The sequence below is a fragment of the Cetorhinus maximus genome, chromosome 18, assembly GCF_964194155.1.
Source record: "Cetorhinus maximus chromosome 18, sCetMax3.hap1.1, whole genome shotgun sequence".
Classification (NCBI taxonomy): Eukaryota; Metazoa; Chordata; class Chondrichthyes; order Lamniformes; family Cetorhinidae; genus Cetorhinus; species Cetorhinus maximus.
In genome coordinates, this window is record NC_135896.1 from 7,666,922 (window position 1) to 7,691,123 (window position 24,202).

The 24,202-nt window shown below is 39.7% G+C and overlaps 1 protein-coding gene across 13 annotated transcripts in view; it reads left to right on the plus strand.

The window, feature by feature from the left end:
- Positions 1-24,202, plus strand: part of foxn3 (forkhead box N3) — a 341,543-nt gene that overhangs the window by 104,616 nt on the left and 212,725 nt on the right. For all 13 annotated transcript variants that reach the window (XR_013579427.1, XR_013579425.1, XR_013579426.1 and 10 more), the window contains one exon: positions 3,300-3,865. Coding sequence is in view for 10 of the 13 variants with exons in the window: in XM_078562050.1 (XP_078418176.1) it covers positions 3,314-3,865 (552 nt within the window). In the remaining 3 variants the exon portion in view is untranslated. The remainder of the gene's footprint in view (positions 1-3,299; positions 3,866-24,202) is intronic.

Here is a 24,202-nt window from a genome sequence, read left to right on the forward strand (position 1 = left end):
TTTCTCTTCATGCGCCTTCCTCCTTTAGCTTTTTCAAACTGCATTGTCCTTTGTACCTGGTCTGGATTCTCTTCCAGTTTTTTCCTCTCCCACTCCTCCTCTGAATATGTAGATCCAAACTGGGTTGCAGTGCCAATGGCACATGTGCCAACTTCCCTCTTAACTTTCCTAAAGCAAAACATTGGCATTTGTGTAATGTCTTTCAAGTTCCAAAGTGCAGCCAATTTACTTGTTGCAAGATCCCACAAACAGCAGTGCAGCAATAACCAGAGTTTGCGATCAGTAGTGAAGCAAGGGCACTTGTTGCTGACCTCCTAAGTAAGTCTGAGATCTGGCAGGAATTTCACCTCTCCTGCTATGCAGTGGAACTGCAACTGCAGCGTTCTTTACTGGGCATTCACAATGTGGAATTGGAGTGATGTCATCAGGCTGTCCAAGCAGACATCACATTAAAGGATTTTTACAGGCAAACAATCAGGAAATGAACAGTAAAATAAAACTTTCTTTTAAGCATAGAGCAAATTAAAGATTGGGCCATACACATGGTGAAGATAGAATCTAAAACATTCTGGAAAAACTTTTTCTAAAAAAAAGGCTAACTTAAAAAATCTTCTAATTAATCAATTAACAGCACTTCATGAATTACTTTTTCAGGGCCAGTTCTGTCGTTCATCAAATTTTAATAATCACATCAATTAAAAATGCATTGAAGCCTCACTGAACAAGGTCCAGCTTTTTAAGGGGTTTCAAATCATGATGTGGGAGTGGGAAAGCGGAAAATTTTGCTGATTTCAGTGATTGCCAGCTTGGGTTGGGGGTGGAAGTAGGGGTGGGGTCCACCCTGATGGACACATTGCAGCTTCAGGATTTCTGAGCTAATCTGTGCATGCACTATGTCCTGAAACTCTTTCGAGTTATCAACAGTCACAGATTGCAACTCTTTTTCGAGTACAATCACAGTTCTTGGTTTCTGGGAGTAGGACATGAACCCACAACCCTCTGATTCAAAGGCGAGGGTGCTATGAACTGAGCCACAGCTGACACCTCACTCACTACGTCCTGAAACTCTTTCGAGTTATCAACAGTCACAGATTGCAACTCTTTCGAGTACAATCACAGTTCTTGGTTTCCGGGAGTGGGACATGAACCCACAACCCTCTGATTCAAAGGCGAGGGTGCTATGAACTGAGCCACAGCTGACAGCTCACTCACTACGTCCTGAAGTTGCAGTCAGATTCATTCACCATTAACGCCCCTCTCCAAATCTAGCCCCATTGCCTCTCAGTGACTTAGTTGAGCGTGTTACCATTAAGCCAACCCTAACACCCAAGTAATCATTCTTCTTGCATGAGCCCCAGGCAGTCTGTTCAACAATGAAGGGGTTGACTGCAACCGATTCTGATGTTGTCTTTGCTACACACTAATAAGCAGGAGTTACAAGATAATTAGCCATTCTACCCCAGCTGACTAATTGAAGGTGAAACAATCATTGTCCATAGTGCAAGAATGGCTGATGACACTGCACCTGATTTTCCTTATCATTGAAGCCGAGGGAAAGGAAAGGTAGCCACCCTGTAAATTAGACTGCCCGTATCTGCTCCTCTAACACCGACCAACTTCACCTCCATATTTACTACTGTTCTTCATGCAGGAATATTTGAGCTAATTAATTATAGCATCCTAACCACTTCCCAGACTTGGGTACCTTTGGCACTCCTTTAGAGACTTGTACGTAATGTCAACAGCCTCTGAAAGTGCCACTCTTGAGGCTAACTAATGAGGAATGTTGAAGTGTGTGCAGAGTTGGAACATCACTGAATACTCAACTGGTGTCTGGGGAACAATTGAGTAGTCATGAGAGGAGGTTGCAATTTGAGCCCATGGGCTTTTTGTTTGTAGTGGCACACAAAATATTGAATTTCTGGAGGAGAGGTGGTCGGTTTTGAGACTGTTTCATGTTGCTCAGTTCATGGGCTGTGATTGAGCACTTAGTAAACTTCTATTTTCAGTTCCCTCCTCAGTAGATGAACCTAACCCAGCAAATGTGCTTCGCAACAAAAGAAAAGCACAAAACAAGTTCTGGTTCATACTAGTTAACCTTGGTTTGTGGAAGGTTATAAACAGTGCTTCAAAAAATAAATGCATTATTTTTTGATACGAATCACCTCCCAATGTTAGCTTAAATAAGTTGAACATTCACCCAGGAGTACTGGAGCAGGGCCTGTGATGGGAGCAGTTTGCTTTGTTATCCAGGACCCTCTATGCACTGCTACTGTTCAGTGATGATGATTGTGTGGAATAGGCATGAAGTTTGGCTTGTTGCGAGCTGGGAACATTTTCAGAGATTAGTGGCCAGTTTTTTCTCCTTTTGTATTAGCAGCAAGATATCTAGCAAGGTGAATGAAATATATCTTGGTTTCTTTTCCAGTTTTTCTGCCCCACCCACACCCTGTAAATTACACATCTGTATCTTTATCCAAAGCCAGATTAATGCACAAACTTTGAGTGTTTCCAGAATATTTGACTTCAGGAGCATTACAGATGAGCCACATTGTTGTTCACCTGCACACATGCACAATCCACTAGTTTACATGGAGCTGAGGCACTGAGCCACCTTGGTTGATATCTGTACACTCTGCACAGATCGAGCATTGAAACTAGGACCTTGTGTCAGGAACACTCTGAACAGGGGTGCTACATGTTTTTGTAGAATTGAAAGCTATTGCTGAAGGAATTTGTAATGTTCTGCTTTCATCATCAAGTATTTGATCAAATTCATTGTAGTATTGCTAGAGCACAAAAATCTCTGGGCACAAACAAGTGTTTTCCCTCCTCCAAATGAATTATGCCTAGTAAGTAAAGTTCAGCTGTTTAAAATTGCTTAAAGCAATGCTACTTTTCCCCTTGTTTCATGTGTTTTTGTTTTCCTATCACAGCCACAGATTCCAGTGTTTTGAATACTGAGTTAAGGTTACAGGAAATGTTCTGCTGAAAGTTGGTTGCAAAGTGCAAAAAAAATCGCAGTACAATGCTAGTCAAATCCCTGTGGACTAAGCTAGCAATAAGCAAATTAAGCACAAACAGAGCAGCAAGTTGCTATAGCAACAGTGCAACTAAATTACTTTACTGTCAGCCATGATATAATTTTCCTGCTTAGAGGCTCAAGGGACTTGAAGTTCCATTTGTAGCCAAAGTTATTTTGGCTCATTGGCATAGAAGACAGAGAGAGAGAGGGTGAAATCAATTTACTGATGATGTATGCATCTGGCCTAACTTTTCTTTCTGTTTTGCCTCATTAGGAGCCTCGGTCTAAATGGGTCCAGTCATGCCTCCCAGTAAGAAGCCAGAAGGCTCAGGAATTAGTGTTTCGAGTGGACTGAGCCAGTGTTATCCAGGGAGCTCACTAACCAAGGCACTCCAGGAAGTTGAAGAGCTGGACATTACGAGCAGTTACTTGCCTGCCATTCGTTTGGAAAGAGTAGCCATGGAGGATGAAGAATTAACAAACCTGAACTGGCTGCATGAGAGCAAGAACCTGCTCAAAAGTTTTGGGGACACTGTGCTTCGTAGTGTCAGTCCGGTTCAGGATATTGATGAGGATACCCCTCCTTCTCCTGCTCATTCTGACCAGCCCTATGATGCCAAGCAGAACCCTAACTGCAAACCTCCTTATTCTTTTAGCTGCCTCATATTTATGGCTATTGAAGACTCACCCAGCAAACGCCTGCCTGTTAAGGATATATACAACTGGATCCTCGAACATTTCCCTTACTTTGCAAATGCTCCGACTGGGTGGAAGAACTCTGTTAGACACAATCTGTCATTGAATAAATGTTTCAAGAAAGTAGACAAGGACAGGAGTCAGGTGAGCTTTCCATTTTTAATGTTTGTTTCCTTTATTTCTTTATTTGCTTGCATACTGCTTTGAGTCATTTGCGGCATTAACTTTCCTCAAAAAAATAAACATGCATATGTTATGCTTTTATGTGTGTGGTTTCTCGAAACTGTTTAAGCTGCAAAATGTTGAAAGTGTCTTTTCTGAAGTGGTCTTGTATGAATGAGCACAAACTGCTGTATATCTGCAAATGCAAATTGTTTAACCATCATAGTTAAAGGTTCAGCTAATAGGATTGAGGTAAATCAAAGCCAACTAGTTATGCTGGTTTCTGTGTCTTTGGAAGGAGATACACAATAGGATATTCCCTAGGCACCTGTGCTTTGGTATCTAATTTCTAAGTTAAAGATGGCAGAGCATTGTGATCATATTTAACTTTTTTGAAAAAGATATAAACACCATATAAAGCGTCGAAATGGGGGAAAATAGACTTTTGTACTTCTGCATTCACTGCCTCTCCCTCGCATATTCGTGCTCTCGTTCTCTCTTTCTTACATTCCCTCTGCTCTGTGCAGTGTCCCTTTGGTCTCGTATGCACTCCTTTGCATTCCTTCTCTGGTTCTTTTCGTATTTTCTCTATCTCACACACCCTTTCTGTCTTGCACTTTACCTCCAGCTCTCTTGCAATCTTTTTCACATTCTGTCTTTCCCTTTAGCGAGCCTGCTCCTGTCTTTGCATCCTATCTCTCGCCCTCTTCCTTTCGGTCTCTTGCTCGTAAAAGCCAGCAATTTGCTGTATTGTAGGATTGAGAGCAAAATACCGCGGTAGCCAGAACCAAAATAGTGGATGCTGCAAAACATCACTTGGCAGTCAATGTCAGTTTGTTGTATTGTTATCCTTGTGGATGCCTTAGACAACACACTAAAGTGCTTGGAGCATTAATACTTTATTTTATATTTTCGTACTACCTCTGGAGGTAGCGCTGTAATTTAAATGAGGCAGCATATAAGTCTAGAGGCTGGATACACCATTACAGGGAAAATGGTTTTGATTTTTTTTAGCCTGATCACGCTCCTGAGAAGTGCTTTGGCTTTACTATGTTAAAAACACTACCTAAAAACAAGTTGCTGTTGATCTACCTTTAGAATCTAAAGATCCAGCAGTGGAAAGAGTCACCGTTGGATGTGCTGGATTTTTTTCAGGCTGCAGGTAGCCTTGGCTCATGGCTGACTGCTGTGCGATTTTACTTTGCACTGTACAGGTCATCTGCCAAAAGAACAGTCAAGTTGCAGATGTGACTGTATTAACTGCACACGTGTAGTTCTGTAGTTGTCAAAGCTGAGTGGAAGTGCAGTTTTGCCAAGTCCCATTCAAGGAAGTGCACATCACATGCTGTTTGCAGCTTCATTGGTTCTGCAGCATAAATAGGGTTTTAATTCAAACAAATCTTTTTTTATGTCAATCCTAAGTTGTGTATTTCAGTTTCAGATGACTATTCTGTATTATACATAAACCTGTAAAAGCAGTTGAATAGAAAATAGGAGCATAGGAGGTCATTCAGCCCTTCGAGCCTGCTCTGCCATTCAATATGATCAAGGCTGATCGTCTATCTCAACGCCATACTCCTGTTCTCTCCCCATACCCCTTGACACCTTTCGAGTCTGGAAATATCTCTATTTCCTTCTCAAATATGTTAAGTGACTTGGCCTCCACAGTCTTCTGTAATTTTGACTTTGTAATAGTGAATCGGCAACCCGTTTTAAATCTCTTCTGGTGAAGTGAATAGCAATAAGAATCGGGAGAGATGGAAAACGGGCCACAGACTCACTGTCATCCCTTTACACTATTGCATGAAGGCCCAGTCTACTCTGTTGAAACCAAATTCTTATGGAAATCATACTTTTGCCTTTAAAGACTCGTAAGCAATTGGTTTTGCACAGTCTACGTGTGGTTTCAATAAAAAAACAACTGCAACATCTCATTATGTACTAAAATGCTGCAGCAGCAGTTAGTAACAAAATAATTGAGTGGCCTTTAAAAATAATTGCACCAGCCAATTATTGTTTCAGCTAATATTTTACTAAGTAGGCCTAACTTTTCCCCTTTTTTGTTGTAATGTTGTTGTGTTGATAGATTAATGAATAAAAAGCCGTTTAGGAATTAGAGGAAAAGCTTGGTTTGTAAATTTGTTTACCGTGACTTTTTGTGTGGATTAAACACAGGTCAGCATTGAAATGTTTCAGTATACATATATACATTTTGGACCAACTCCCAACTGCAATGCAGATGTCATATATTTACAAATGGAAGGGCTAACTTTGATAAAAGACACTGCAGCCATTGTAATATTTTTAGAATGTTTCATTGCACAAAGGTGTTATTTTGGAATAAGCTTTTCTTTCTGATGAAAAAGTACTGTAAAGCTGCCTCTGTGACAGTGATTAATGAGCAAACATTTTTTTTTGCTACCTGTTTAGTTGTTCTGTGCAGTGCCTTGATGTGATAATCACGTAGTTTGCTCAAGGTAGAGCACCACAATGTTCTCCCCTCAATTTCCCTGCAGTGGTCTGAGTGCATGTTTTAGCATAGCACAATTTAGCCCCAGTGGGTCAGTTTTTAAGAAGTGTCTCTCTGGCACAGTGGAGGAGCAAAACAGTTAAGCTCACTTTACTTCAGAGCACAATTGAATCAGTAGCAATTACATCTCTCCCAGGTTTTCCCTATATGAAATCGTCTTACGTTAAACATTCAGTTACACCTGCATTATGTAAAGTTGCTGCAACAATAGGAACTAAAATTGTCAGAGGAGTGTATACACAATCAGAGACCGAGAGCATGCTGTCCCTTGTTAAGTGAAACCTCCATACCAGATTTGTTCTCTGATTCATTGCTGATTCATTGCTGAATTGTTGGATGTGCATGCCAACAGGAAATGGGTATTTCAGTCAGCATTGCTACATCTTTGAGAATACTCCGGTTTTCATTGGTTTTTTTAAATTGCTCTCTATGAGTTGATTTTTTGGATGTTACTTCAACAATGCAAACTGCTGCCTGTTTATTAACTGTTCAACAATTCATGCAATAGCAAGGAATCTCCCACATGCTCTGGTGCAGTCATTTGGAGTTAGAAATAAATGAGGTGAATGAAGCTTTGGGTGTTGGGATTGAACCCTTAAACCCCATTTCGTGTCTGTTTATGATCAGAGAGCCATTTCTTGAAGAGGTTTCCTGTGCTGGCTCTCAGCCCAATTGCTGTAAAAGCCGCCCCACTGATATCGCAAGGCTGTTTCTCCAACAGTCCAATTAACTTTAAAACCACCGTACATGCATCTGCGTATGTTTTGATGTTGATGTTTGCAGTTACAGTGGAACTCCTTAAGCAAATATCTGCAGGCACCTTTAAATGAGCAAAAACTCACTGTGCAAATCCTCTTTCCTGTCAGTGAATTCTAGGTCACAGAAAGAAATTGAATAGACTAGATGTGTGGTTTTCGAACTTTGTGCTTAGCCCACTCCCCGCCCAATCTTAAATGCTCTGTAATATGTATTTTCAATATCTCAAATACTGGTCATAAAAATAATACACAGCGCAAAATTCTCTGGACATTGTACTTGTACTCATTCCCAAATGTGCAGAAATACCATGATCTTTCGCACCCTTGTTTGAAGCCTATGCTTTAGACACACAATATTGTGGGATCCCAATTCTCTGACGTCCCCAGTTCCCAATCTCACTGTGATGTTTTCTACCCTGTTCCCCAATCTGCTGCTGCAGCCTTTGGAACTCTTGCTACTGGAAAAATAACAGTTGAGGCTTATGCTGTTCTGGCTTAATTTTAACTATGAAGTTTTACCAGCCCCTTGAGACTGACTCTGACTTACTAAATCCAGACATTCAACAGACATATTAGAGGAGCTGGTTGAACATCACTATAATTCGGGTAATGCAGTGGTTGGTGTGGTAAAGAAAATTGGAGAAATCACTTAGCAGAATAAGGGGAGATGGTGGCGTAGTGGTGTTGTCATGTAATCCAGAGGCCCAGGCTAATGTCCTGCGAACATGGGTTCAAATCCCACCACGGCAGCTGGTGGAACTTAAATTCCATTAATCCGAGCTGAAGAAGAGCCATACGGACTCGGAATGTTAACTCCCTCTTTCTCTCCACAGATGCTGTTAGACCTGCTGAGTTTTTCCAGCATTTTCAGTTTTTTTTGGCCTTGCCAGTGATGTCCACATCCCCTGAATGAATCAAAAAAAGGTCTAGATAAAACAAACTTTGCTGACACGCTTAGCTAGCTATTGATTTTAAACAGGCTGCAGTTATTTTAGTGCCAACCTTTTCCCAGCTCTTGGCAATGAATCCACTTCATTGTTGTAAGGACTTGGATAGGATAATTTCAACTCATTGGTGGCATGGTTTTTGCCCATTCCTGCCTGCAATAGCACTATGCTAAATCAGTTACATGGGAAAGAAAGTGAAGTGAAAATCAGTGTAGCTGAGAGAACTTACTTTCATGTTTGTTATGTTTGACAAACCAGATTTACATTCAAAACTTGCCCTCGGCCACTAACTTCTGATATAAATGGTAGCAATGTGGATTGCAGGATCACTACTTAGAAAGATCATGCTTAGTGATACTTAAAATTAAACCATTGCGAATGAGTGCTATTAATTTTAACATCCTTTCAGTCTGTTTATCTGTTGAAGTATTACTGTGGATGTATGCAGTTTTATTTACTTAAACTGTAATTGGAGGCTGAGTGTAGAAATTGGGCAGAATAGAAATTCTAATGAGTCTAGGGATCAGTAGTTTGTAGCCACTACTGTGGCGAAACAAGGCTATTAAATGCATCTGCTGTTGAGTCGATTAACTCCTTTTTAAAAGAAAAGTTAAAAAGAAAGTGGCTAAGAATATGGTGCATTGATAAATAATTGAGCGCACGCAAAGTAGCGATTCTTTTGCTATTGGAATTTGAAAATATCTGTAAATTCACCTAATCGCGGTCGAGTGGTGTAATTTATAACTTTGATAGCTCTTTGGTATATTTTATGGAAACTTGCCAGAACTTCAAGCTGGAAATTTTACCAGTGGTTAGAAATTTTTCTCAGCAGATTAGAGTTTGTGATGGGCGAAGGCACATGTCTTCCACAGCAAGAATAAGCACAGTGGGCTGAATGACCATTTTCATTTTCTGTTCCATATTTTCTTGTTGATATCTGGAACCTTAAGAATGCAGCCTACTGTATGATTGAGATGTTTTAATTGAGCACACCACGCACATCTTTCTCATTAAAACAGGCTGCTGTTTTGGCAATTTGCACAGGTTATGGCAAGCATCTTGCAGGCATGGTTAAGACCATCTCTAATATGGAGTTTGTGTCCCTGCAAAGTGATTTCAGCTTTATGTTAACACAAGTCGAACTACGGTGTAACTTGGGAATGAAGTTGGCTAGTTGGAACACTAGTATAGAAAGCCACCTCGTACTGCAGTTTAGTGATGGCTATGGTAGAGCTTCAATCAGTGCAAAGTTAACTATAATTTAGTGATTGCACCTGCTAGGGAATTTTTAAATATCTTAAAAGTGAAGGTTAGTGTTGGAAAACTGCTGACTGTGCCATTGACTCTTTTCTCATTAAAATTGCCACTGATTTTGATGCTGGTGAGTGGGGCACTGAGCATGTGCAGTGCTGCCCTTACCCTCCCATTGTGTGTTCCTTTATCTGTGAAAATGATCTTCCATCTTGTTACTTAGACTGTTCTTCTGCATATTCTGTTTCAAGAGTGAATACAACTTTTTATAAGATGAAGAACAGTTTCTACTTGAATGCATTAATTTTCCTCTTTGTTCCCAAAATTTCACCCTAGCTCCTCCTCATTCTCTTTTCCCTCCTCCCATTGAATGCACCGCGCCCATTTATGATAGGCCTCTTGCTGTATACTGATTAAGATGAATTGAAGAATAGCATGTAGCTAATATATCAGTATTGTAAGGAACATATATTTTTATTTCTGTTGGACTGTTGTAAAGAACATATCTTTTTATTTTCTGTTGGACTGTGGGTTAAAATTACAAAGGCTGCAGGTTGAAAGACATGTTCATTAGAACAGAATGAGAGAGAGATACAATGTTGCAGTCCTGGAACAGTGTGTGCCATGAAAGACAGGATGGTGCCAGAAAGGAGCCCTGGACCAAGGGAGTTGCCTGGCAACAACGTTTTAATTGGCTCCTGACCAGGCTTTGTGTGAGAAGCTGTGCAGCAGAATAGCTCATAGCCTGAAAGGAACAAGACCTGTTGGAAGACCATCTCGTGTCTTCAACAAGAACTGAAAAGAATTTGGAAGATATTAATCAAAATCAGCCCATCGAATCCTGCAAAACCGGAATTGGTGCTATTGAACTGTTTTATCCCACCCTTAAAATCCATGTTTTTGTGTGTCTTATGCGTCTTGTATGTGTGTGTATATATAGGGATTTAAGAAGGGGGTAAAGTTTACGTTATAGTGTTAGAAATTAGCTGTTCATATTTCTTTGCCACTGGTTAATAGTTTGTTCAATAAACAGTTATTTACTTATTAAGTTTACAACCTGGTGCTCGCATTCTGTTAACCTAAATTAAACAGTTAGGTAGATTTGGGGTGGTCTAGTGGTTTGGTCAAACTTTTCACATTTGCTGCAGCTTGGAAAACATTGGGGCTTGATATTACAGTGCACTGTCCCCAGTGGAAAAAAAAAATGGACAATGCTAGTCAGTCGGTGGAGAGAGAAACATCTAATATTTCGGATTTCCAGCTTTCACAGTATTTTGCCTTTAGCTAATGTTTCGGGTCTATTATCTTTTATCGGAATATATTCATTTTGTTTGTATTATGTATTAATGCTGTGGGATCTGGAGAAAATGAAGAGCCTTGTCTATTTCTGCAGATAGTCATAGCAAAATTTGCCTACTGGTGTGTCTGTGGCTTAATGAGGTCCAACTTGTGCCAGTAAGTGGATTGGCTGGTTCCCAATTGTTTTCTTGGATATTGAATTAAGTACAATAGCAGGAGCCAGTAGCATGCTAATGCAACATCAGACTATCATTTTGGTCTATTGACAGGTAATTACAGCGGCTCTTTTTAATGAGTGGGACGACCATTTCAGTGCTGTGGTGTTAAATTGACAAATTCACCATTGAATTGGTAATATGACAGTATAACAGTAGTGTTAAACATTTCTCTCATGCCGTTCCCAAAAAGACCAGCCTTTGTCTGTAAACCTGTGTCTAGGGTCAGGCCCCCCGCAGCCATGGGAAGCGTGTGTCGAGGAGTGAGCCTGCCTTACAGCACGAGGCAAGCATTCATTAAACCTGTGCATGTGACTTTGAATTCATTGCCATCTGCTACTTGGCTTTGGAGAAGAATTTCTTTCTTGTATATGTATTGCCATAGCAATGCAGTTCAATTGAGCCAAAAAAGCAAGTGGTTGCCATAGTGATAAACTAATGCTCTGACAGTCTATCCCCTCTCCATAAAGGAGGTGGCCATCGGAGCTAGTTCATTCACGTTCTATGAGGCCCAGACTGCATGCTTTGCTGGATTTCCAATTGGTGTTACTTGGCATGTTTTTATATCCAGTATTTATGATACATTAGAATATGATCGTCTGCATTTGAGGTAACGCACTTTAAAAAAAAAAGAAAGTTTACAGTGACCTTTTGGGTGTTTTTGATGTTTTGCTATTTTTTGTTTATTGTCCCCATTATTTTTAAGGTAGACGCTGCTGCCACAACTTTCTTCCAGCTGGGCGAGTGTGGTCGACCTGAAGGTTATTGCATGGCACTCTTTCTCAGGAGAGTAGAGTAGATGACTTCAGTAACCAAGTGACTTATAGCAAGGTTCTCTATTTGGTGAACTGGTCGGAAACTGTCTTAGCTCACATATAGCAGCAATGCTTGGAGGCAAATACTTTTGAACTACTCTGTTGTCCTGTGTTCTCCCTAGCGTTATAGTCAGTCAATGGTTACCCTTTCAGCCATTATGCCCTACTTTGTGGAAATTTCAGCCTTGCCATCCAATGTCTATTTTTAAAAGCCACCTTAAAAAAAACTCTCTTGACTGAATGTTCACTCCCTCCACCCCCCCAAACCTTCAGTCTTTGTTTTCTTTTCCACTCAGCAGCCACTGTTACCCATTGCTGTGAGCTTCAAAATATTGCTCTTCCTGTGTGTGAGGAGGTCAATAGAAATGAAAGTTGTCACTGTCTTTTTCAGTGACTATATTCTGATTTTCTGTAGTGCATGTGAGTTGTATATAAAGCACTCTGCATATTTCCCTCTTTTCCTCCTTCCGTCTTGATGCCAAATTACCCCACACAATTAAGCGTCATAGCATTGTTAGCAAAATGGGAAGATAATCTATTTGCAATGTTTGCGAGCACAAATGGTAGGAATTGTTGAAACTATACACTGCAGAAAAGTATATTTGTTGTGTTAATTTAGCTTCTATGGCTGAATTTTTAATATAAACAGTGGGATATCCCAATGAGCTGCAGCCCTCATTATATCCTGTAGAACTGAGGAGGACTGTAATTCTAGTACTGTTTGATCACAACGGGCTGCTGAACTAGTTAAGAAAACTCAAAATCTGGCAATGCAAATTGCAGGATTTATTTTTAAATAAATCTTAAAAGAAAAATAGATTAGCATTGTGCAAAATCACTGAATTTCAGCACACAAGAGTAGGAAACAGATGTGTGACCATGATTTCCCCACCTTGGTCAGGTTGTGTGGAAGGTGATGGAAGAAGCACAAATCTTACCTACTTCCTGAAGAGTGGTCAAAGGTTGTGAGGTGACCTTGTGCCATGGTTTGAGCCTGTTGTCTACTCTGAAGGGGGAAGAGAATGCAACAAAGACCAGAATAATAAAACAGCATTTTTTTTATTTTAAAGGTACAGAAGGAAATTGAGGTCTTTATTTAATTTTTGGAATGCAATAATGCTGTAACATTTGACAACTCTGTTCCATGTTGGACTTGGATTTTCCAACCTGACTTCCAGTATAGTCTGAAATGCAGCTTTATCCAAAGTCTTATCATTGTATCTAAATTATGTCGATTTAAGATTGGTATTGAAAAAGAAAATCTCATTTCTAGACTTCAAGTCAAGGGACTCACTTTGCAATCTCTTTTGAACCGTGAGACATCAGTTTTAGCAGCAGCCTTGCTCTCTGGAGAAAAGCATTTCCCCCTCTATTCTTTCTAACCTTGAGAAAGGAAAAGCACCTCATCAGTTGCTACTTTAATAAAGCTCATCCCATTGTCGTATCGAACAGACTTGGCTTGATCACCTAATTGCCTTACTGCTGGGGAATGGTATGAGCAAAAGAAACAGTTTAATAAAAACACTGAAATAAAGCATAATTAGAACCACTGTGGGATTCTATGTATGAGTTGCATATCAAGATGTGTGATTATAGTGCTATTACATAATATGCGTGAACGAAATGGTAGATTCTGTTTATCCTGAAATACATCATCTATTCAGATTTGCTGTAAAGCATAATTTGATAATAGATAAGTGTTTACTCACTAAATCAGATACAGCTAAACTAGCTTTGAGGTTTACAGAAGTGTTATTTGCACTGTACTGTGGAATCCATTAAATAATGAACATTGGTATCTCTAGTCATAGTGGGTGGAAAAATCCAATGTACCAATTCATTTACCTAGTGGAATAATGTTGTAATAAAAAATCCTGCCCCCTTACAAAATTTAAACCACTAATCTTTAGCCTGTAAAGAGCCTGGAATTTGCCTCCAGTCATAAAGCACTTAATGTCTGCGCACAGTCTGACTTACCTAATTACTCTTTTTAAAAGCATTAACTCCTGTCCAGCTGCAGTAAGTGGTTAATCTTAGGATCGCAGTCTTTTTGATAAAGTATCCAATCAGTTTTGCATCCCAATCTTGACTTGAACTTGACATGTACTTCATCATTCAGCTCATTGTAACTGAAGCTTTAACTTGCTCAATTTTTTGTTTCATTGGGCTCTGTAAGATGCTGCCAAATATTATGGCGGAAAATCAGATTTTCTTGTTATAAATGCTCCAAGTGGGTTGGCTCTTGGATAGAGCAACACGAGCTAAGAGATATTCATTTAACTGTGGATGTATATCTTTATGGTCCTTTTTCTGAGCAGTAATAGTAAGTTCAGATGAACTAAAGTAATAAAAATACATTGGTAGATCAGCCAGATACTCTAATTTCTGAATGTGTTTTAAATTCCTGAGCTGCCTTTGCACAATTTAGCCTTGCTAAATCTCTGGTAACTCTCTGTCCCTTACTCCGGCTAAAGATCAGCCTGACCCATCATTATGCCATTGATGTTCATGCTGATTTCAACAAAGATATCAACTAAAGAATTTGGTCATATCTAAATCTGTGTTATCCTGTAGGTTATGTATAAAGCCGTTATGTATAAAGAATAAGGTTGTGTTTGCAGCATCAGTAGTCACTGGTAGGATTAGCTTTTACATGAGGCTTTCACTGTCTTTTCCTGCTGTGCAGTTACTACCCTACTGGCTTTTGAAATGTACCAGTCTCATAGAATTGCTATTACCAGTGAATAGCATTGCTCTAGTTAAACCGGTAAGGAAGAGTGCCTTCCCATTCATCCTTATGGTCACACTTAATTTATAGAATTGTGCAGGAGCTAGCTCAACCTGCTGACAGATCGATGTCTGTTTTTCAGGGCAGAAGCAAAAAGAGTAGCATTAGTTAACACTTTATAGAATCATAGATGGACACTGCATGGAAGGAGGCCATTCAATCCATTGTATCTGTGCTGGCTGTTTGGTAAAGTTATCCAATCTGTCCTATTCCCTGCTCTTTTGCATACTGCTGTGAATTTGTTCTTCAAGTATTTATTCAATTCCCTTTAGAAAATTTTATAAATAAATCTGCTTCCACCCCTTTTCAGGTAGCAATTCATTGCTGAAATGGACTTATCTGTCACTGGAAAGTTTCTCTTTATTTACTTTACCAAAGCCTTACCTGGTTTATCAGATTTTCTTAATCTCCTCTGCTCTAAGGAGGACAATTCCAGTTTTTCTAGTCTCTAAATATAATTGAAGTTTCTCATTCTTGGTGGCATTATAGTAAATTTCTTCTACAGCTTCTCTAATCCCATGACGTACCCCCTAAAGTGTAGGGTCCAGATTTGAACACACCACTCCAGTTGAGACCAACCTGAGTTTTATAAAGGTTTAGCATAACTTCCTTGCTTTTGCCACCATTAATTAAGCCAAGGATTGTCTTTTTTCAGACAGCCTTTTCAACTTGTCCTTGCACCTGCCACCTCCAAAAGATTTTGGTACAGAAGCCTATAGGTGTCTCTGTTTCAACCGCACCCCCTCCTCCCCCACCCTTTTATCATTTAGGCCATATTACTCACCGCATTCTTCCTGTCAAAATGTATCACTTCTTATTTCTTGATGTTAAATCTCACCTGCCATGCACCTGCCCATTTCACCAGTCTGCCTAGTCCTCCTGAAATAAATGTTACTATCCTTCTCATTGCTTACCACCTTTCCAAGTTTCATGTCATCTTTAAACTCTGAAATTATGCAGTGTACCCAAGTCTAGGTTATTAATGTAGATCAATAAGAGCAGTGTTCTTAACAGTAACTTCTGGGTAGCATAATTGTATACTTTCTTTCAATCTGGAAAACAACCATTTGCCACTATGGTTTCTGTCCCTTAGCCAGTTTTGTATCCATGCTGTCACTGTTCCTTTAATTCCAGGACCTGTAATTTTGCTACAATATTATGCAGAATTTTAACAATTTATGATCAAGTTCAGATTAGAAATGTGAGCTCTGGTAGTTGTAAGTCACCATTTTTAATTTGTTATAGCTTTTGCTTTTAACTTGTTAAGGAGAATAATCGAGTTTAGAAAACTGCAGCAAGGTAATGATTTTGTAACCAGGTGTATCTCCTGTGGAGATTGAAGTGATGTGTCTGTTCTCTGTATTGTAACCAGCTGAGAGAAGTTACAACAGCACCTCTGGAGAGAGAAAAAATAACAAGAATTCTTATCTTTAGTGGTTGCATTGCCAGCTCTGGAGGAAGTGACTCCGGTGGTTAGATACCCTTCACATCACCCTTTGATTCTGGTAGACCGGAGAGTGACAGTGTTACCAATGGCAAGAATTTTAGCATGTAGATACTTGAAGGATTTTCTGAAAGTTCCAGACCTAACTGGTATAATCTTGGGCAATATTTAATTCTGCGCCTCGTTTAATAAAACTTGTGGGTTTCCTTTCAGGTATGAGATTCAGCATAAGTGTTAGAATATTACAGGAATACACTTCCATCTTCAAAAGGCCCTGATAAATATAGTCCTGTAATATGGTGAAATTGATGATGCATAACTCCAACCAGGCATTTCCATTTGAAAAGTTACTGAAGGAGCATCCTTCAGAAGTGCCTCTGTTGCTTGCTGGTGTATTGTATGTTATGTCTTTTTTGTAAACAGTGACTAAACAAACATCTGAGATCCAAACATAAAGCCTAACTGTTTAGGTTTTAATAATTTTTGGTTGTAAGGCACTCATTAGAATTTTGCTCGATCAAATCCTGATGTCTTGGGCCTATTGTCCTGTGCACCGAAACAGGAAAGGAGCTGTCAGTGAGATAAATCATGCTACACAGTGGTGCTTACTTGAAGTAATTAAAGACAAATGCTGAAGCTTCAATTCTAGTATTTTTTGGCCTCTTCTGTTCTTATCAGGCTATGATTTTCCTCATGGTTGCATCCTTGAAATAATAATGTAGTCTAGCAAAAGTAGAAGGCTTTGACAAATAAATGATTACTTTTCCTTCTATTCCACTGGAAAATTGCTATAAACATTTCTGTGGTGGGAGACTCGAGTCTCAAATGTAAAATGCGTTAGATTACAAGCATGAAGAATTGGGGAAATCTGTGGGAAAAGGTTTACTTAGTTGCAGCTCAACAGTCGTTCGTTCCACAAGAAATGCAACCAGGTGGATCAAATGTGCAATAATTTCTCTCATAACAGCAATGACAATTATACAGCCTATATATACTGTTGAGTTTCTACACCAGCTTTATAAACAGTACTTGATCCTCACAATTCTCCAATGTAGATTAAGCAACAAGGAGAGAAATTATTTTTGTAAACCAGTGTGTAGCAGAAAGGGGAGGAGATTCCTTAAAGTAGTTTAGGAAATGTGCACTAAGTTTCTTCTTCCTTCTGTTTTGCACCTAAGATGAGATTTGAGTGAATGAGAAACTATTTCCACTGGTAGCAGATATAGCAATCAGAAGACAGATTTAAGGTAATTGACAGGTGTGAAAAAAAGACTTGCATTTTTATAATTAAAATAATGGTTGTTATCCAGCCTTGGGTCCCCAACAATCTGATCATCTACTTTTCATGATAACCAGACATTTCAAAGCACTTTACAGCCTATGAAGGACTTTCAAAGCATAGGCACTGTTGTCATGTAGGAATCAAAGCAGCTAATTTGTGCACGACAAGATCCTACAAACAGGATTGTTATAATGGCCAGATGATCTGTTTTTTGTGATGTTGATTGAGGGATAATACCCCTGCTCTTCTTTAAAATGGTGCCATGGGATCTTCTTCCATCAGAGAGGGCAGACAGAGCCTTGATTTAATGTCCCTTCTGGTTTTCCTCTAACAATGCAGCATTCCTTCAATACTACACTGGAAGATCAGCCTTGATTTTTGTGCTCACGCCTTGGAGTGGGTCTTGAATCCAGAGCTTGGATTCAGAGGCGAGAGTGCTACCAGCTGAGACACAGCTGACACAGGAACACCAGAAGGGAGATGAGAAATATTTTTTAAGCAGTGAGTTATGGAATGCACTGCTTGATAGGGTGGTGGAAGTAGATTCAGTAGTAAGTTTAGAAGAGAATTCCATCTATGTTTGAAAGGGAAAGAAATTGCAGGGCTACAAGGAAAGGCCAGGGGAGTGGGACTAATTGGATAACCAGCACAGGCATGGCACAATGAACATGTATTGGACAGGAGCAGTCTTGGCATCAAAGTCTGTTAGCCTGCTTTGACACTCCCTGTCAAGGCTCATGCATACCAAATAACTGCTTGGATGAAGGACAGTCCCAGGGAACCTCTTCACCAGGGAGTCAATCCCCTTGGGGAAGATGAATTGATGCAAATTATGAGCAATTTGTTTAAAGCTCATCTCTGCATATCACAGCAGCACTGTCCTTGGTTGCTACATGTTATTACTTGTTTTTAGTCTGTCCACCTCTAACTCTTTTGGATTTAATGTTAAACTAAGGCCCCATCTTCCCCCTTGGGTGGATGTAAAAGGCCCTATAGAACTATTTTGAAGATGAGCCGAGGAGTTCTTCTGGTGTGCTGACCAATACCTATCCTCAACCAAAATCACTCAAACAGTTTATATGATCATTTGTTTATTCATCACTCATCCTTGTGCTGCCAGATCTATGCTAAGCCTGTGTGGAGCTGATTGAATTCTTTTTTTCTTCAATTAATTGGTTGTTATCCAGCCTTGGGTCCCCAACAATCTGATCATCTACTTTTCATCACTTTGGCAGCAAAGTAAAGCATAGCTTCTTTCACTCAGTAATATGCACTGTCTTTTTCTACTTGACTTTACAGTACAATGGAACATGGAATGAGGAACTGATGAACACACTGAACTTTTCAATTAAAATGTGGGGCGATTCACCAAATACTCATTCAATAAATGCAAAGGAACAGTAAAGATTAATGCATTGCATAATGTGTTGCTTCAGACTCAAGAAACCAACCATTTCAGCAAAGACCGTTAGTTCTGTGTTTTTTTTAGGTGCAAAGCGTGGTGTGAAATAGCTGTACTGATTAGGCAGGCTAGGTCCTTGGTTCAGTTAGCTAGTTTCATCCAGGGTGGTGATGAGGGACTGCTGTTGGCCTCTAGATTCCCACTCATTACTGTACATTTGACTGTTGGATGAGGACAATATTAGACTTGGATTTGATGTCTGAAATCTGTCTGCAAGCATCATTACATTTAGCAGTGGTGGAGGAGGATGACAACTTTATTTTTTCAGTGTTCTCTCCTCTTGTCCTTTCTACTTCTGAAAAGCATGACTCATGTCTGCGTGATCACTAGTAGCATTCCAGCGTCTTGCTGAATTTTCTTTTTGCTTGTGAGCCTAAATAGAAAGCGTGGGCAGACTATGAAAGGGTAGAGGCATCACAGCTAAGGCTCACCTTGCCCTAACATGTGCTATAGGGATTATGAAAACTATCGGTACAGGGAATTGTGAGAGACTTTCATTCCTGCCTCCATTTCCAATTCTTCCAATCCATCATGTTTTGTGCAAATCTGCCAGTGTCCCCTTCAATATGAACTGAAAGAAAGATTAATTAAGCTAGTAAGGGAAAATTTAAAGTTGCACTACAGTTTATTAATATAAACATTTACATCAGTGGCTAATTATAACCAGGGTGGGGAACAGTGGAGCCAACTGACTGACCCTATCGTGGCCTTGATCTGTTTGTATCCATTGCAGCATTCCTGTACTTTTTCATCTCTCCTCCAATAACGAAGACTGATGGTGGTTCTTTTTCAGTATTCTGGTACCTAATGCGAATACAATCTATGAAAACATGGCAACAGGCATATATACAACATAAATCATTCGTGAAATATAGGGAGCTAATAAATTTGTTGGCAAATGTAGTACTCCATAAACAATGTCTGTTTGGTGAGTAGTGGCTGCAATCAATGGAAGACAACAAACTAATATGATATTCTGACTGCCTGTCAGCAGGAGTTCAGTGGAAGCGATTAATTTTGTTCTGATTTTATTGCCAAAATTTCGAATAGTATTTCTAACTTGGCTAAAGGTGATTTATTTCCTGATTTGGCACTTAAAATTCACAGCAGGAGGTAATTGTTTACCTATTTATTCAGGGGGCTGTTTTTTACTAATTCTCCTGGATGTGGATGTCATTGGCAAGGCTGGCATTTATTGCCCATCCATAGATGACCTTGTTGAATACAACTGACTCGCTTGTGAGGCCATTACAGAGGGCATTTGGTTTTGGACTGGAGTCAAGTTTAGGCCAGATTGGTTAAGCGCATAAAAGCAAAAAAACTACGGATGATGGAAATCCAAAACAAAATTAAAAATAAAAGTACCTGGAAAAACTCAGCAGGTCTGGCAGCATCGGAGAGGAACACAGTTAATGTTTCGAGTCCGTATGACTCTTCAACAGAACTAAGGAAAAATAGAAAAGAGGTGAAATATAAGCTGGTTTAAGGGGGGGAGGGTAGAGCTGGATAGAGGGCCAGTGATAGGTGGAGATTGCCAAAAGATGTCATAGACAAAAGGACAAAGAGGTGTTGAAGGTGGTGATATTATCTAAGGAGTGTGCTGATTAAGGGTAGAAAGGACAAGCAAGGTACAATAGCCCTAGTGGGGGTGGGGTGAAGGAATCGAAATAGGCTAAAAGGTAGAGATAAAACAATGGATGGAAATACATTTAAAAATAATGGAAATAGGTGAGAAAAGAAAAATCTATATAAATTATTGGAAAAAAAAGGGAGGATTGGAAAGGGGGTGGGGATGGAGGAGAGAGTTCATGATCTAAAATTGTTGAACTCAAGATTCAGTCCGGAAGGTTGTAAAGTGCCCAGTCGGAAGATGAGGTGCTGTTCCTCCAGTTTGCATTGAGCTCCACTGGAGCAATGCAGCAGGCCAAGGACAGACATGTGGGCATGAGAGCAGGGTGGAGTGTTAAAATGGCAAGCGACAGGGAGGTCTGGGTCATGCTTGCAGACAGACCTCAGGTGTTCTGCAAAGTGGTCAACCAGTCTGCGTTTGGTCTCTCCAATGTAGAGGAAACTGCATTGGGAGCAACGAATGCAGTAGACTAAATTGAGGGAAGTGCAAGTGAAATGCTGCTTCACTTGAAAGGAGGGTTTGGGCCCTTGGACGGTGAGGAGAGGGGAAGTAAAGGGGCAGGTGTTGCACCTTCTGCGGTTGCATGGGAAGGTGCCGTGGGAAGGGGTTGAGGTGTAGGGGGTGATGGAGGAGTGGATCAGGGTGTCCCGGAGGGAACGATCCCTGCGGAATGCCGCCAGGAGTGTGAAGGGAAGATGTGTTTGGTTAAGCGCATGTTTTTCTGACAGACACTAGTGAATCAGTTGGGGTTTTTTCAGTTCGGCCACTTCATGGTCACTACTGTTTATTTCCAGATTTTTTTCAAACTGATTTTCAAATTCTGCTATTTGAGCATTTTTTCTTTGGTTAATAATCTGTGCATCTGGATTACTAATTCAGTAACATAACCACTACACTACCATGTAGTCGGTGCAGACTCTGTCGCAAGTGACTCATCTCCTGACTCCCGAGTGACACTCCTCCACCTACATGATTGGAATGGAATACTCTGCACTAGCCTGGATAGAGAAGCTCAACACCATGTAGGACAAAGCAGTCTGTAAACCCGTCACTGTAAACGTCAGTCACAGGGGTACCAAAGCTGTAATGTGTACTATCTGTAGTGTTATAGCAGAGGGAAACTTGAAACAATTGTCACAACTAATTTTCAATTTGTATAAATTTCAAGATGCATGTCTTGAATTCAGTAGTAATAAGACCCCCAAAGTTTTATAGGTTTTTAAAAACTAGATTAAACATTTATTAATAAGGGAAACATAGATCTACTACTATGATAACTTCTAAATCCCCTGCTGAATCAAACTCCCAGTTGCACTTTCATTAAGGCAACAGTAAGACAAAGAATTTAAAAGACCCAGACAATGAAACATGATACCCTGAACAAGTTGACTTCCAAGTGAGTTTTCTTAACTTCAGCCCTTTGAAGACAGCAGCATGAGGCATAGATGCTGAAGGCTTTTCATACTTGTAAGATCTTAGAAATGCTTTACCTTACACACAGTCCTTGCACATTCTTTATACATATCTTGCTCTTTGAATGCAAATGCCCATTGTTTCACTATGTCTTTGGACTTTATCTCCCTGATAATAAAACCCACTTATAGCACTAAGTTTTACCAGTAACCTTTGGGAAAAATAAACACACTTTCTAAACTTCACCTGGCTAGGTGACACGTTTCACCCCTCCTTTGAAAACAATCTAGTCTGGTTTATTTCAAAATCCAAATGTTCCCACGACACCTATGATTATCTAATTAACATTTCAAACCTACCCTCTTCTCTTCGATCAAAGCACCCAGACTAGCTGCCTCTAATTAAATTAAATCTCACACACACAAACACATATAGTCACATAGACACATCCCACAATTACTCTATTTTACAATAAATTCCAGTAACATTATGAGAATTATTATGTCATCTTGACAGTAGGATGTACTGCACCAACTTACCGAGGCTCCTTCAGAAGCTTCTCCCAGTCGCCAGCAGACGTATGGAAACAATATCCATCACTTCCAGTGATTAAAAACAAAGGGCAGTATCTGTGGAGCAAGAAACAGTGTTAACGCTTTGAGTCCAATATGACTTCTTTGGAACCATCACCTCTAGGTTCCCTTCCAATTCTCTTAACAATCTTGCTTGGAGGTATTCCACTGTTCCTTTGTTGTTGGGTTAAGACTCTAAAATTCCATAACAACCTGCGTGTTTGGAGCATTTTCCCCATATGGACAGCAGTGGTTTGAGTAAAAGGCCCACCGTTACATTCTCAAGGGCATTTAGGGACAGGTGATAAATTTTGACCTTCCCACATTAAGAAGAAAAATTATCTCCATGATTCTTTAAGTACATCTGGACTGCATTCCAGGCAGGTGGGGTCATTTTGGGATCCTTGTGATGTTGCTCCACAATTATATTGGATTGGGAATTTCAGGGTACTGCCCCACTGATGAAGGAACAAGCATGTATGTATTTCAGTTTCTAATTCTATCTTCTATCTTAGTTTGACATTCTTCAGATGCATTTCCAACATCTGCAATTCAGTACGGAATTCTGATTATGTAAGTTTTTGTGGGAATTACTATTTAAAAATGATGAGCAATTCATGTAAAATATCCCATCATAAATTATTTAATTTCAATGACTTGGCTTCCAGAGTTCTTTTTCTTCTGCTGCCATTTTGATTTTTTAAATAAAACTCCTCTTGCAACCTATCATTCCCTGATCATGATACCAATATTGAGCATGTGGGAGTGTGTTACCTTCTAGTAAGGCAATACACAACGACGGCTGGTGTAGACTCAGCCCACTCGAGGGAAACTCTTTCCACTGTGCACCTCCCCGGTGTTTTAATGCTCATTGGGAAGCATAGTCCAAGGAATTCTTACTTGTTTTAAGTAATGTTTGAAACGGTAGTGGGAATTTGAGAGTGATTATTGTAGGAAGTGCTGCATTGCAATCTGTTGATTTGCTGTGCCAAGTTGAAACCTGTTTTTGTACCATTTAAGTGATAAAGTTTTTTTAAAAAGTTAATTGAATTGTGCAGTAATGGTACTCGATTTTCCATTGAACCGATTGTGATCAAGAACATTGAATTCACCTGGGATCAATAATTTCACATAAACTAATGCCAGTAGTTACTGCCTAGATTTAAAACAAAAGTTTGTATTTGTTCAAAGGATGTGAGCATTACTGGCAAGGCAGTAATTTCCATTTATAAATGGAACATTTATTTCCATTCCTATTGCCCTTGAGATGGTGGTGAGCCGGTGCCTTGAACCGCTGCTGCCTATGTGGCGTGAAGAATTCAAAGCGTAATTCTTTATTGGCTGAGGCTACTTTGACTAGTATAATGGATACTGATGTGTTAGACTGGATTTAAGAGGAGTAGCAAGGATACTTCTGGCGCTTTACATTATGAACATATGCTTCTAGGATTGAACTCACTTTTGCTACTAAACAGTAATAACCTTGAGGTAAAAAAGAAGCATTGAGCTGTTTAATTTGGATAGTAACTCCAAAAGTACCCAAAATGGTATTGTCTTAAATTTAGTTAGATACAAGAAGAAAATAATTTTCTTCTGTGTTTGGTAGCAAATGAACAAACTCCAAGCCAAAGCTTTTCTTCCAAAAGGTGGTGTTAGAGGTGGGATTGAAGTTAGCTGAGCAAGTACAGAGAGAGGTTATCAAATGCTCCCTTGAGTTCCTGTCCTACTGGACCAGAGCGCTTTATGTGGAAAGCAATAGCCATGGTTAAATAGTGGCACTGGATAGATAGTCTAGATCTTAGGTTCATTTCAAGGATCAGGATAAATGAGTGGGATGATACACGGAATGAACTGATTTAAGCGACCTGTGGAAAGCATGGCTTTAAGACACACTGTTTTTTTCTGCTTTTGCC